This window comes from Hypanus sabinus, chromosome 1 (assembly GCF_030144855.1).
Source record: "Hypanus sabinus isolate sHypSab1 chromosome 1, sHypSab1.hap1, whole genome shotgun sequence".
In the NCBI taxonomy this organism is placed as follows: domain Eukaryota; kingdom Metazoa; phylum Chordata; class Chondrichthyes; order Myliobatiformes; family Dasyatidae; genus Hypanus; species Hypanus sabinus.
This window is the reverse complement of record NC_082706.1, coordinates 115048175-115062430: the sequence shown is the minus strand read 5'-3', so window position 1 is coordinate 115062430 and position 14256 is coordinate 115048175. Positions and strand designations below refer to the sequence as shown.

Below are 14256 nucleotides of genomic sequence, written 5' to 3'. Positions count from 1 at the left end.
TAACTTAAAGAAGTTCTTGAAGAGAAAAGAAATTATGCGATTAATGATAATCAATTAAAAGATACATGTGCATTTTAAAAAACACCAGAAAGGCTTATGTGAAAGATAGTTTTACTATGAATTTTAGGAAATATATCCACAAGTAGGGAGAGTAATTTGAAAATCTATATGTTTAAAGTATTGACAAAGAAGGAATTGATGGAAAAAATTGAAAATGCTGACTTTGGAATGTAGAAGATTGAGAGCAGATTTGATATAAGTATACAAAATTATGATCTGGTAAAAGCAAGCAGGCTTTTTCCAATGAGGTTGGGTTACTCCCCCACTGTAGGAAACATCCTCTCCACATCCACTCTATCTGTGTCCTCTGGTCCTAGACTCCCCCACTACAGGAAACATCCTCACCACATACACTCTATCTGTGTCCTCTGGTCATAGACTCCCCCACTTGCAGGAGATCAAGAACCAGGAAGGTGAAAAGAGAATCATGGACTACAACTAGAGGTCATGAATTAAGGGTGAAAAGTTTAAGGGGAAAATGAGGGGAAACATCTTCACTCAGAGGCTTGTGACAGTGTGGAATGAGTTGCCTGTGCAAGTGGTGCATGTGAGCTAGATTAAACAAAGTTTAGATAGGTACATGATTAATAGGGGTATGGATGGCTGTGGTCCAGTTGCTGGTTGATGGAAGTAGGCAGCTTAAATGGTTCAGCATGGACTAGATGGGCTGAAGGGTCAGTTTCTGTGCTGTACTTCTCTATGATTATAGGTAAAACTAATGATGGTTGTAAAAGATTATAATAGATTCAGATAAGCTGGAAAGAAAGCTTGTTGTTAGGTGGGAAGGAAGAATTGCATTTGTGTTGCATTTTTAACAATGGTGTATCCTTAAATGTATGTTCTTAAATCTTTACAGCTAAGAAGTCCTTTTTTAAATTTGGCCACTTTCTGGTGTAGGAAACAAGATACTTAATGTGGGAAAAGCAAGGGAAAATGACAAGTGATATATTGTTACTGTTTTGAATGAGGTGTAAGTATTGGGCCAGAATACCAAAGATATCTGTTTTCTATTTGTTTATATATACATAATGGGTACAATATACAAACCCTGATGGGACCAGTGATATTACTTTGAGGAAGATGAGCACGGATGTAATCTTAATTTGTTAAGGATGTGACCACGTAGTTATTGGTACTGAAACCACTTAAGATATTCAGATTACTTGCAGGGGATCAAGACCCAGGAAGGTGAAAAGAGAATCATGTAATCAACCGAGTACTAAATCCTGATGTTGGGCCCTGATGGTGTACCTGGATGGGCACAGGAAGCCTGTGCCAACCAAATAGTGGGAGTGTTCAAGGACATCTTCAATCTCTCACTGCTGCAGTCAGAGATTCCCACCTGCTTCAAATGAGGAAAAATCATACCAGTGCCCAAGAAAAACAGAATGAACTGAATCAATGACTATCACCAAATTGCACTCACATCTATTGTGATGAAGTGCTTTGAGAGGTTGGTCATGGCCAGGATCAACTCCTGCCTGATCTGGAGCCGCTGCGATTTGCCTGACGCCACAATTAGTTGATAGCAGATGCAATCTCATTGGCTCTCCACTTGGCCTTAGATCACTTGGATAACAGCAATACCTATGTCAGGCTTCTATTTACTGATTACAGCTTAGTGCTCGACACAATCATCCCCTCAATTCTAATCAACAAGCTCCAAAACCTGGGCCTCTGTAGCTCCCTCTGCAAATAGATCTTTGACTTCCTCACTGGGAGACCCTGGTCAGTGTGCAGGTAGGAAATATTTCTTCCTCACTGAGAATCAATACTGGAACACCTCAAAGGTATGTGTTTAGCCTATTTATCTACTTTCTATGCACACATAACTGCGTGGCTAGACCAGCTCAAATGCCATCAATAAATACTTCAACTATTGTTGGCAGAATGTAAGGTAGTAACAAAGAGGCATACAGAAGTGAGATAGATCAGCCTTCTGCACTCCCCTCGATGTTTCAACATCATTAAGAACAAGGAATTGAGGAAGGAGAAGCGGAGGGAACACACACCAGTCCTCTTTGAGGGATCAGCAGTGGAAAGGATGAACAGTTCCAAGTTCCTTGGTATCAAGGATGTGATGGTGAGACTTTATAAAGCACTGGTGAGGCCTCATGGAGTTTTATGAGCAGCTTTGGGCCCTTTATCTTAGAAAGGATGTGCTGAAACTAGAGAGGGTTCTAAGGAGGTCACGAAAATACAGGAAGAAGACAGGAGATTGGGGCTGAGTGCAAAATTGGAGCAGACTTGATGGGCCAAATGGTTTAATTCTGCCCTATATCTTATGGTCAACAACCTGAAGATTTATCCTGTGCCCAATCTATTGATGCAATTACAAAGACACAACAGTGGCTCTATTTCTTTAGGAGTTTAAGGAGACTGGATATGCCACCAAAGATTCTCGCAAATTTCCACTGATGTACTGGGGAGAGTATTCTAACTCATTGCAAACCATCTGGTATAGAGGGGTCACTGCACAGGATTAGAAAATGCTACAGAAATTATAAATGCAGTGAGCTCCATCATGTGCACTAACCTCCACAGCATCAAGGGCACCTTCAAAAGGCAATGCTTCAAAAGAGTGGCATCCATTATTAAGGAACCCCATCACCTAGGACATGCCCTCTTCTCAATGCTACCATCAAGGAGGAGGTACAGGAGCCTGAAGACACCTACTCAGTGTTTCAGGAACAGCATCATTCCCTCTGCCATCAGATTTCTAAATGGACAATGAACACATGAACATTACCTCACTATTTTTTGCTCTCTGTTTGCACTGATTATTTAATTTTTTAATATACTTATTGTAATGTTTAGTACTTATTGCTATGTATAAGGATGTACTTCTGTCACAAAACAACAAATTTCATGACATATGCCAGTGATATTAACCTGGTTGTGATTCCACAATTTGAAATTGGGGCAAAAGTTTGAACTTTAATAGTTTGTTGGGTACATCAGTTGGAGCAGTTACCATCGTACCAGATCTATTTTCCTTGTAAACCTATATCATTGGTAATGGTTATGTTAGTTAAATTATTGTAGTAATTCATGTATGGACTATAACTCCAACTAGACACATCAGATTTTGAAAACTTAAGAACTAATTTCGGCAGGTGATTCGTACAAGACTCAGTAAAACGCAGGTAGCAATGAAGTTTGAATTCAGTCGGTGCTATGCCTGCAACTATCTCTCTGAGGTTTTACGGGCACGAGTACCAGAGAAATCAAATGTGATTTCCTCTTCCCGATCATCAAGAAGTCTTGTTAATTGGTTGATGAGGAATGGAATAAGAAAATGTGATTGAGACGAAGATAAGCTGATTATAAGGCTAGAGTTTCTTTTATTTATTGTAATACACCAGAAAACAGTTTTAACGTAACCTGAGAAAAAAATAAAATGGTTGAGTTCTGTAACATTTTCACCAAATTTCAATTATACAGACACTGCAGCTAAAGATTATACTAAAATAGCCTACCTTGTGGTTTTGGAGAAGTCAGGGGGAAAAAGTTGCCCTGCGTTTATGTTGCAAAAAGTTTTATGTTCCTTCAGCATACTTCAATGGAACAGGCTTGGAGCTTTAATGAAATCTTGATATGGGAAGTGATTAAAATTTTAATTGGTGCCAACATTGGAGGCAGTGCTCAAAGTCTGAATGGGAGAATAATGGAAGCCTGAGAGGGAAATGATAGAATAAATAGCCTGGGGGCTGCAACTAATAATTGAACTCTGAAAAGCCGAAGATGTAAGGAAAATACAAGTGAATATGTGAATGTTAATAGTCCAGATCCAAACATTTGCTTGTCATTCATGAAGAGTTATCATGAGCTGCCCTGAAAGAAACAGAAGGTATTTGTTCTGTCTCATGTCTCTAAATGCAGTTTCTTGAAGAGGGTGCAGCAAAGTATGTACATAGGGAGGATCCTTCCCAAATGTAGGGCAGTTTACAAAGTTAAATAGCTAGCTCTAACAGTTGCAGTGAAGATGAGCATAGCACTGTTGGTTTTTTGAAACAGTATAAGGAGTGAACTGACAGATCACCATCTTCCCATTATATAGGTTACAAATGTAACAAGATCCGGGTGATTGTGCACGAAATAATGATGCAGAGAAATGACTAGTTCCAACAAGGGGTAGTCTAGCCAATTCAAGTCAAGTCAAGTCAAGTCAACTTTTATTGTCATTTAGACCATAACTGCCGGTACAGTGCATAGTAAAAATGAGACGACGTTTTTCAGGACCATGGTGTTACATGACACAGTACAAAAAACTAGACCGAACTACGTAATAAAAAAACACAACACATAGAAAGCTACACTAGACTACAGACCTACACTGGACTGCATAAAGTGCACAAAAACAGTGCAGGCATTACAATAAATAATAAACAGGACAGTAGGGCAAGGTGTCAGTCCAGGCTTTGGGTATTGAGGAGTCTGATAGGTTGGGGGATGAAACTGTTACATAGTCTGGTTGTGAGAGCCCAAATGCTTTGGAGCCTTTTCCCAGACGGCAGGAGGGAGAAGCGATTGTATGAGGGGTGCATGGGGTCCTTCATAATGCTGTTTCCTTTGCGGATGCAGCGTGTAGTGTAAATGTCCATGATGGCGGGAAGAGAGACCCCGATGATCTTCTCAGCTGACCTCACTATCCGCTGCAGAGTCTTGCGATCTGAGATGGTGCAGTTTCCGAACCAGGCAGTGATGCAGCTGCTCAGGATGCTTTCAATACAACCCCTGTAGGATGTGATGAGGATGGGGGGGTGAGAGATGGGCTTTCCTCAGCCTTCGCAAAAAGTAGAGACGCTGCTGGGCTTTCTTTGCTATGGAGCTGGTGTTGAGGGATTCTCCGTCAGGTGAACACCAAGAAATTTGGTACTCTTTACGATCTCTACTGAGAAGCCATCGAGGTTCAGCGGGGAGTGGTTGCTCCGTGCCCTCCTGAAGTCAACAACCATCTCTTTTGTTTTGTTCACATTAAGAGACAGGTTGTTGGCTCTGCACCAGTCCATTAGCCGCTGCACCTCCTCTCTGTAAGCTGACTTGTCGTTCTTGCTGATGAGACCCACCATGGTCGTGACATCGGTGAACTTGATGATGTGGTTTGAGCTGTGTGTTGCAGCACAGTCGTGGGTCAGCAGAGTGAACAGCAGTGGACTGAGTACGCGACCCTGGGGACCCCATGCTCAGTGTGATGGTGTTGGAGATGCTGCTCCCGATCCGGACTGACAGAGGTCTCCCAGTCAGGAAGTCTAGGATCCAGTTGCAGAGGGAGGTTTTCAGGCCCAGTAGGCTCAGCTTTCCAATCAGTTTCTGAGAGATGATTGTGTTGAATGCTGAACTGAAGTCTATGAACAGCATCCGAACGTATGTGTCTTTTTTGTCCATGTGGATTAGGGCTAGGTGGAGGGTGGTGGCAATGGCGTCATCTGTTGAGTGTTTGGGACTGTACACAAACCGCAGGGGGTCCAGTGATGGGGGCGGCAGGGTCTTGATATGCCTCATGACGAGCCTCTCGAAACACTTCATGATGATGCAACGGGATGGTAGTCATTTAGGCAGGACACTGAAGACTTTTTCGGCACGGGGACGATGGTAGAAGAGGGTAAGAGGGACACACTCTCTGACCCAACATTACATCACCTTTTTAAATGTTAGTGAGCAAAGGTAGAAACTGGAGAATTTCTATAGTAACAATACCCCCACGATGTTTCTTTGAGTTACAGGTAATTTTCCAAGCTCCTTGTTCTTCCCACCAACACACCCAAAATGAATGTTAATTATTGTGATGTCTGTGGCAATTGGATGTCTCCTGTTCTGCAATTTGCCCTAAATGCTGTGGTTTCTGTGTCATAATCATGCAATGGGGTGTTCATGCATATGGAGACATATATCAGCCAATTGGGTGTTTCCTGGTCTGCGATTTATTTGAATACAGCTTCAGGAAATCAAAATTCAAAATTCAATCTACAATCCATATTCAGATCTGAAGGTTGCTGTTGAAATTGAAATTTGGTATATACCCTAACTCCAGAATACACCATAACACTTGTCACTACCTGAGATTTTACTAATAACAGTGGGGCCATCTGAAAATTTATAGATGGTATTTATGATGTGTTTGGCCATACAGTCATGAGTGTTGTGAGAGTAGAACAGTCGAGCACACATCATTGAGGTGTGCCTGTGTTGATCGCCAGTGATGATCGCAGAGCATAACAAAAGGCCCAAGTGATCCTCAGTGGGCTTAAATTTTCCCACTCAACCTGTCACGGTCGTGATTGTTTATTCCCTAGTCTCCTCTAATTTCCTTAGATTGTGCCATGGTTCTGACCGTTAATTTTCCAGTTGTTTCCAATTTTCTTTGATGACGGCGCATCAGGTTTCTATCAGGACCTGAAGTATAAGAACCCCAGCATTACAAACCCTAGCTGCCAGATCGTTGGTCTTTTTCCTGAGTGATAACTAATGTTTCCCAACCGCTTAGAACCGTTTGTACCAAGTTTAGCTCTAGTTTTAAGGTTTACCTATGAGACTCTGTCTCTCTGAGTCAAGGCTCTGTATCAGGGCTCTGTGTCAAGATCCCTCCTGTTTGCTGTTCGGCGTTTACACCCATGTAAGCGTCCTAACTCAATCTCCGTGCCTGTGTCCTGCACTTGGGTTCGCCTCATTCACCACGTTCCATTGCAACGGAACGAACTGGCCAGCATGAACCCAGCAGACACCAATACCCTGCAACAAGCCCTTGGCAGCCAGGGCTGCGTACTGGGTCTGCACGATCAACTTCTCCGGGATGTCATGGAGAACCTGTGTTCCCTGTCTGCAAACGTAAAGAAGATCAGTGACCAGGTGGACCAAGTATCCACTCATCTTACCCCATCCACTCCTGGAACTCTGTCAAACCAGCCCAGAGAGCCTGTAGTGGCAACCCCCTACCTGTCAGAAACACGCCTGCCAAAAGAGCTACGCGTAGCTGAACCAGAGCGCTACGCCGGGGATTTGGGGAAGTGCCAGGCCTTCCTTCTGCAATGCTCCTTGGTGTTGGAACAGCAGTCATCCCCGTACTCCACGGACAAGTCAGAGGTAGCTTATATCATGAAGCTGTTGTGGGGAAGTGCCTTAGTGTGTTCTACAGCTGTTTGGGATAATCAGCTGGATATCAGCTCTTCATTCCCCACCTTTATCACAGAAATGAGAAAGATCGTTGACCATCCCATCCGTGGTAAAGATGCCGCTAAGCGTCTACACACACTCTGTCAGGGCTCACGCAGTGTTGCCGAGTATTCCGTGGAATTCTGGACATTAGCAGCCGACTCGGGCTGGAATGATGAAGCTCTCCAAGGGGTATTTCGGAATGGCCTCAGCAACATGGTGAGAGATGAGTTGGTGGCAAAGAATGACACAGACAGCCAGGATACATTGATCTCCCTAGCCACCAGGTTGGACAATCGTCTTCGAGAACGCCATAGGGAGAGAACTGGTCGTCCACCACCTTTGGCCACTCCACGGCACTCTTTACCATCTCCCATCATCAAAAGCCTCTCTTCACCTCCAACTCCTAGATTAGCTCCCAGCCCGGCCATTTCCACCACCCCAGGAGAGGAACCAGTGCAGCAGGGACGGAACCGTCTTCCTCCCACAGAGCAACTCTGGACATTGAGAGTGGGGTAGTGTCTCTATAGCGGCCAGTCCAGCCACTTCCGTGCTATGTGTTCCCTTCGGTCAAAAGGGAGGGCTCCCCAGTAGAAAGGAGGTCCGTGGTGATCCGGACAACACTCCCTTCTGTCCCCTGAACCCAGATGCACATCCAAGCTACTTTAAGTTACAACCAACAGTCCCTGGCTTAGTCCGTTCTAGTGGACTCCGGCGCTGAGGGAAACCTGTTGGATGAAAATGTAGCTTCCCAGGCCGGAATTCCTCGGGAGCCATTGAGTACCCCTCTGGAAGCAACATAGACACTCCTCAAATATTCATGCTTAGCCTACTGCTCCCTCTCTATAAATTCATGACTGTGTTGCAGGCACAGCTCAAATGCCAAATATAAGTTCGCCACTGTTTTTGACAGAATCTTAGATGGCAAGAGGAAGTGTAAGATAAGTTGTGTCAAAAGTTCAACTTTGCACTCAACATCAGCGGGACTAGAATTGATTGTAGACTTCAGGAAGGAGAAGTAAGGAGAACACAAAGCATATATTATTGAGGGGTCACGGTGGAACAGATGAATAGATTAATATTTCATATTGATGTAATCACAAACAAGGCATCTCAGCAGCTATATTTCATTAAGAATTTGAGGAGATTTGGTATGTCACCAAGGACTCCAGCAAATTTCTACAGATGTAATGTGGAGAGCAGTCTGCTTGGTTGCATCACTGCCTGATATGGAGGCTCTGATGGACAGGACCACAAGAAGCTGCACAGGGTCGTGTACTCAGCCAACTCCTTCATGGGCTCTTACCTCCCAGCCATCAAGGACATCTTCAAAAGCCAAGCCTCATGAAGGTAGCATCCTTCATTAAGGACCCCCTTCATCTAGGACATGCGCTCTTCTGATTACTACCCTCAGAGAGGAGGTAAAGGAGCCAGAGGATGTATGTTTAATATTTTAAGAACAGCTTCTTCCCCTCTGCCATTGGGTTTCTGAATGACCCATGAATCCACAAACACGACCTCACTATCCCTCTTTTGCATTATTTTTTTTAAAAGACTACCATAGGGTAACTTCTTTATGCCTGGTTCTGTACTGCTGCCACTAAAACAAATGTCATGACTTGTGTCAGTGACAATAAACCTGATTCTCATTAATTTATGTACAGTACGTGCAGTCTTCATGAACCCTGACTTACCTCGATTTCTGCTGGGTTTCAGTGTGTTCCTTGCAAATGGATTCTAGAATCCTAAAAGAAATGCTCTCAATGTCAGCTTGAATACTCTTCCATTTCCAACTGTCATGGTCAAGGATTCCCAAGGGATGGTGTGGATTTTACACATTTTCTACAAGGCTTTCAGAACATCCTGGCATCTTTCTCTCGGTCCACCTGGTAACTTGTTGCCTTGATGGAGCCATGCCAAAGTACAGTGGATGTTGAACTGGGAGAGATCATTCATGCTGGTTCTCCTGTTGTGTGAGTAATGTTTTTGCAGTGATAGCATTGGTGTCTTCCTCTCTCTCTCTCTCTCTCTCCCTCTCTCCCTCTCTCCCTCTCTCCCTCTCTCTCTCCCTCTCTCTCCCTCTCTCTCCCTCTCTCTCCCTCTCTCCCTCTCTCTCCCTCTCTCCCTCTCTCTCCCTCTCTCTCTCTCTCTCTCTCTCTCTCTCTCTCCCTCTCTCCCTGCACTACAGCACTGACATCAGTAAATTGGCTTTGGCATCCTGTCGACACACAATCTACAGTGGACGCATGGAAACAGACTTTGCTCCATGCCCCATGCCCCTTGTCATCTCCTACATACCTGTGGACATGCTTGACAGCACAATTACTATCTCTCATCATGAAGGTGTGGCCCTCCCCAGTTTGCTCCAGGGCAGGACAGACATTTGAAGGCCCTCCAGCAAGCCCCACGCTCCAGATTGCCCTTGCCTCCTGCTAGAATGCAGATCACTGGTGCTGCTCGATCACCACGTGGCACTGCTGTGGAATCCACTAGGAACATTACCATCGGAGTGAAACTTTGACGGCTAAATCTGGCCACTTTCACTTCCCACCTGATCCTCTGCCCATCAGTCCCAGGGTGTTTAACTCCTAATTGATCAGACATTGCTTTTGGCCGCCCCATCCCCTTCCCATGTAGGATGTTTTCTCCTATTCCTGTCGATTTTTAAAGGGGTTAATGGAGGATGTTATTCATTTATTGCCTTGATTGACTAGTAATTGGAGCTATGGAGCTGGAAACATAAATGGCAGAGAACATGTGAAGGTTGTCAATAGTTGTGGCAATCTATATTATTAAAACCATTTGTGTGTGCACCATTCCCCCTTCTCCAGCCTTGCATCTGCTTTACCAATTCCCCCTTCTGCAGCCCTGTATCTCCCTCACCAATCAACTATCCAGCTCTTTGCTTCCCCTCCCAGTTACACTTGTTACGTGACCACGGTTTCATTTTTCTATGAGTATCACTTTAAACCGCCTGGATGAGGTGAGACTATGACGTCAGTATAACAAGCTGTGACAGTCACTATTGTGTAAAGCTGCTTTCATAACATTTTTACAAGTTGTTTACTGTAAGACAACATTCTGGATTGTGATGTTATCTGTTGCATGTACTTTGTAGAGCAGAGATCCCCAGTATTCAATATCTAGGCATTGTCTTCAGTTTTCATGAAAATAGAAAGAAACAAGCATAAAAGGAGACAGGCTGCATTGACCCAGATTTAGTTGGATTTTTCTGCAGTGAACATACTGCTGAATGGGTCAAAACAGTTAATCTTTGATACACCTGCTCCAACATACAGGGAGGTGTCAGCAAAACTCCATACCAAGCTGGTGTAAGGAGTGGCTACTGAGAATTGAAACAGAGCTTTCATCCAAAGAATAGTAATGTGAAATACTTCTCTAAATTGCACTTGATAACGTTCTGCCTAATTACAATGATATCCACTATTATCATTTATGCTGAAGGAAGTATTAAATGTAATCAATAAAAGAATAAATTATTAAACAATGGCTTACGGACTCAGAAGAAAGAACAACATTAATCCCAATTGGTTTATAAGGGAATACAATTCTCGTTATCAGTAAATTTTAACCCAAACAAGCTTCCAGCACTCTCTCGCAACAAAGAAGCATTCCTATTTTAACAAAGCAAAGAAGCCATTTTGATGAACACACGCAGTAACAAAGAAAAAGAAGAAACCCCCTTTACACTAAATTATTTCAAGATCATTATTAAAACATAATAAAGTTAGTAATGTTTACTCATATAAAATTATCTTCCGGTAGAGGCTTCAAGGTAACGCCAATCAACCCAATATCAGCACTGTATTAGAGGAACTATTTGAGGTGTTTCCAGGAGACAGCCTGCCCATGGACGCCGGACCAAAAAGGTGCAGGACATGTGCTGTGGTAGGGAATTCTGGGAATTTGATAGGATCCAAATATGGACCATCGATTGACTCTCACAATCTTGTGATGCGGTAAGTTGCCTGGAGCAGTGGATTTGTTTAAAATATTTGTGCATATAGAATTTACCAAATGACCCCATAAGAATAGTTATTTCCTTAGAATTATGCTAATAGATAGAAAATGGAGGATGTGAATTAAGAGAAATGTATGTACCTCAAAATTTGATTCTATGCTATTCTGAAGTTTGTTCAGCTTTTAATATAAGATAGTATTTTTGATTTTAAAAAGGCGGGGATATTGAAATCAATAAACTATGGGCTAATTATCTTAGCATCTGTAATAGTGAATGTTTTTAGAGATGCAAAAGAGCACTTAGAAGAAAATAAGGCAATCAAGAAAATGTAGAGGGTTCATCTTTGACCGTTTTATTGCTGTTGATGAAGTTATATCTATTGCGAGGTTGATCATTACTTAATTTCAAGAAAGCTTTGATAAGGTGTCATATCAAATTTTATTGCCAAAAAAAAGCAAATAGAGTAGGAACAAATATGTTGGTGTAGATTGAAGAGAAAGCTATTTGCCATACGTGTTTTCTCTAACATGATATAATGAACAGTGTGTCACAGAATCAGTTCTGGACAGAGTAAAGGATTGCAAAACATGAGTACCCAAACAAGTACTGCAAGCAAATAAGAGTCTAGATAAAATTAAGAATATCTAATAAAAAGTTATTGTTTATTGCATGTGGAAATAAATACAAAAAAAACACAGGTAATATGTAAGTCATCAGCAAGACCTCATCTGGAGCACTGTGTACAGAACTGACCTTTTTATTTAAGGAACAACATTAATACATTGGAAGCAGTTTAAATAATGCTTACTTTTGTCTTGTTTTCATATGAGGAAAGATTATAGAAAGTAGCCTTGTAATTAATATCCAGAATGGTATGGGGCTTACTTAATTGCAACATATGAGAATCGTAGGACATTTGTGAACGTGTTTTTCCTCTTGTGGAGAATCAAGAACTTGGGCGTCAATGTTTAAAAGTAATAGGGTGACTGCCCATTTAGGGAAGAGATTTTTGTTTTTCTTAGAGTCACGAGCTTTGAATAATTGTAAGGCAAATTTAAATAGTTCTTGATAAGCAACGGGATGAAAGGTTATTAGAAATTGAAAAATTCTAGAGTAGATTCAAGAGGAATAACGGAAAAGAGCTCCAAAAATTCACAACCCTCAGAGTGAAAAGTGGTCAGAATTTGGCTCATTTGCTTCGTTTTCATTTTTTCCTGTTAAAGTGGACAAGCTCACACTTTCCCACATTATGCTCCATTTGCCAGATCTTTGATCACAGAAGGAAATATTGACCACGACTCTGGATCTCTACAAAAAGAAGCACCACACTTCCAAATAGTGGTCTAGCATGTGTAACCTTTCCTCATAAGGCAACTTCCCAAAACAAATTTTAGAAAACTTCCTATGAACTCTTTTATTTCCTCCCTTCTATTAGAGTCACCCACTCCTAATTTGTATATTTGGAGTATAGAGGGATATGGACTAAACACTACAAAAGGGGACTAATTCAAGTTATAATTTGGTTAGCGTGGATAGTTTGGAGTGGTTTGTTTCCACGCAGTGTTTCACTTTCACTCGAAATGTAAATAAATAAACATTGTCTATAGAAACCAATTTAGATCTCATTAAAAGAATGAGCAAGAATTTTCTGTGCATTTGCAAAATGAGCTGCTCTTTTTTTTCTTTTCGTATAGGATGAACCATGCAAAGACCGTTGGCTACGAGGCGGATGTGGGTAGAAAAACCACACATCAATTCATGTATCCTGAAAGTGCACAAAACCTAGCAGAAAATGTTTCTTTGGTCCTGATACCATTTAAAATATTGGACTTACGGTGGCTAATAAGTGCCTTTACCACGGGGAGGATCACCCGGTGAGTCAGATGTTAATTCTTCCCAAAAGAAATACACATGAACATATAATGATTCCAAGATAGTTAGATGTCCTCCACATTAATGTCACTAATTTTGTTCTTTTTTGCTTCTGTGCCCTGAAAGCATTGACTCATTATGAATTACAGCATTTAATGGGCCTATAGCTCTTTCTTAGCGCACACAAGTAGCCCTTGACAGGCTGTCTGACTTAAATCACCATGGGCTGTCAATGATGTGTAAATTCCACTCTAAAACATACATGATGGTGCTTAATACAATTTAGCGATTCATTGATTACATCCCATTAATTGTCCACACAAAAGCAGTTTAATGGTTGTGGAGGTAACATTGAAATATCCATTGAAAACAACAAATAGTAATTGTTACATCAATGGTCCACAACAGGTCACAGATTTTTCAGTAAGTAGAAGGAACCACATTATTTAGATAAAATTGTGATATATTTCTATCTATTTGTGTGCTTGGAATAAGATGAATTGATGAAAAGTTCTGCATGTTACCTTTTTTATTAACAGTACGTATACTCGAGTGTTGAATAAAATCAAGGCAGATAGAGATAAGGTGAGTTACAATTTATATATGCTGTATTTAACTGATGGTTAAGCACAGATGTATGATCTTCAGTGACAATGGAAGTGGCTTAGTTGTAGCTTATCTACTTATTTTAATTGAAGAACAGAACTAGATGGTACATATTTGAGTAAATCATTGCAAATATAAATAGAGTACAACAAAAATGATGGAAGCACACAGCAGGTCAGTAAGTATCTGTGGAAAGAGAAATAAAATTAAGGTTTCAGGGTTGACGACCACTTATTAAAAAACCAAAAATGAAAAATGAAAGTTTGTTTTAAAATACAGAGGGATGAATAGAACAAAAGGAACATCTCTCACGCGTCGAGGCCAGGGCTGCTGGGGCTGTGTTTTAGTTAGTATCTTAGTAATGGCAACGAGGGAGAGATTACACCTCAAGTATTCTGTGTAATTTCGGCTTCCGTATCCAAGTAAGGTTACATTTACCATTGAATGAGTACAGCAGAGGCCTAACACATATTGGAGAGAGTGTGACTACCCTATGAAAAAAGATTAGGTCAACTAGGTCAACACACAGAATATGCAGGAGGTTTTGGAGCTCAGTTAGGTTTGCATTTACTAGAGTCTAGAAG

At 41.7% G+C, this 14256-nt stretch overlaps 1 protein-coding gene across 2 annotated transcripts in view; it reads left to right on the top strand.

The window, feature by feature from the left end:
- LOC132396934 (CMP-N-acetylneuraminate-beta-galactosamide-alpha-2,3-sialyltransferase 1-like) overlaps nt 1-14256 on the top strand; it is a 66882-nt gene that overhangs the window by 40977 nt on the left and 11649 nt on the right. For both annotated transcript variants that reach the window (XM_059975056.1, XM_059975062.1), the window contains exons 3-5: nt 10999-11192; nt 12889-13068; nt 13606-13651. In XM_059975056.1, the coding sequence (XP_059831039.1) occupies nt 10999-11192; nt 12889-13068; nt 13606-13651 (420 nt within the window). The remainder of the gene's footprint in view (nt 1-10998; nt 11193-12888; nt 13069-13605; nt 13652-14256) is intronic.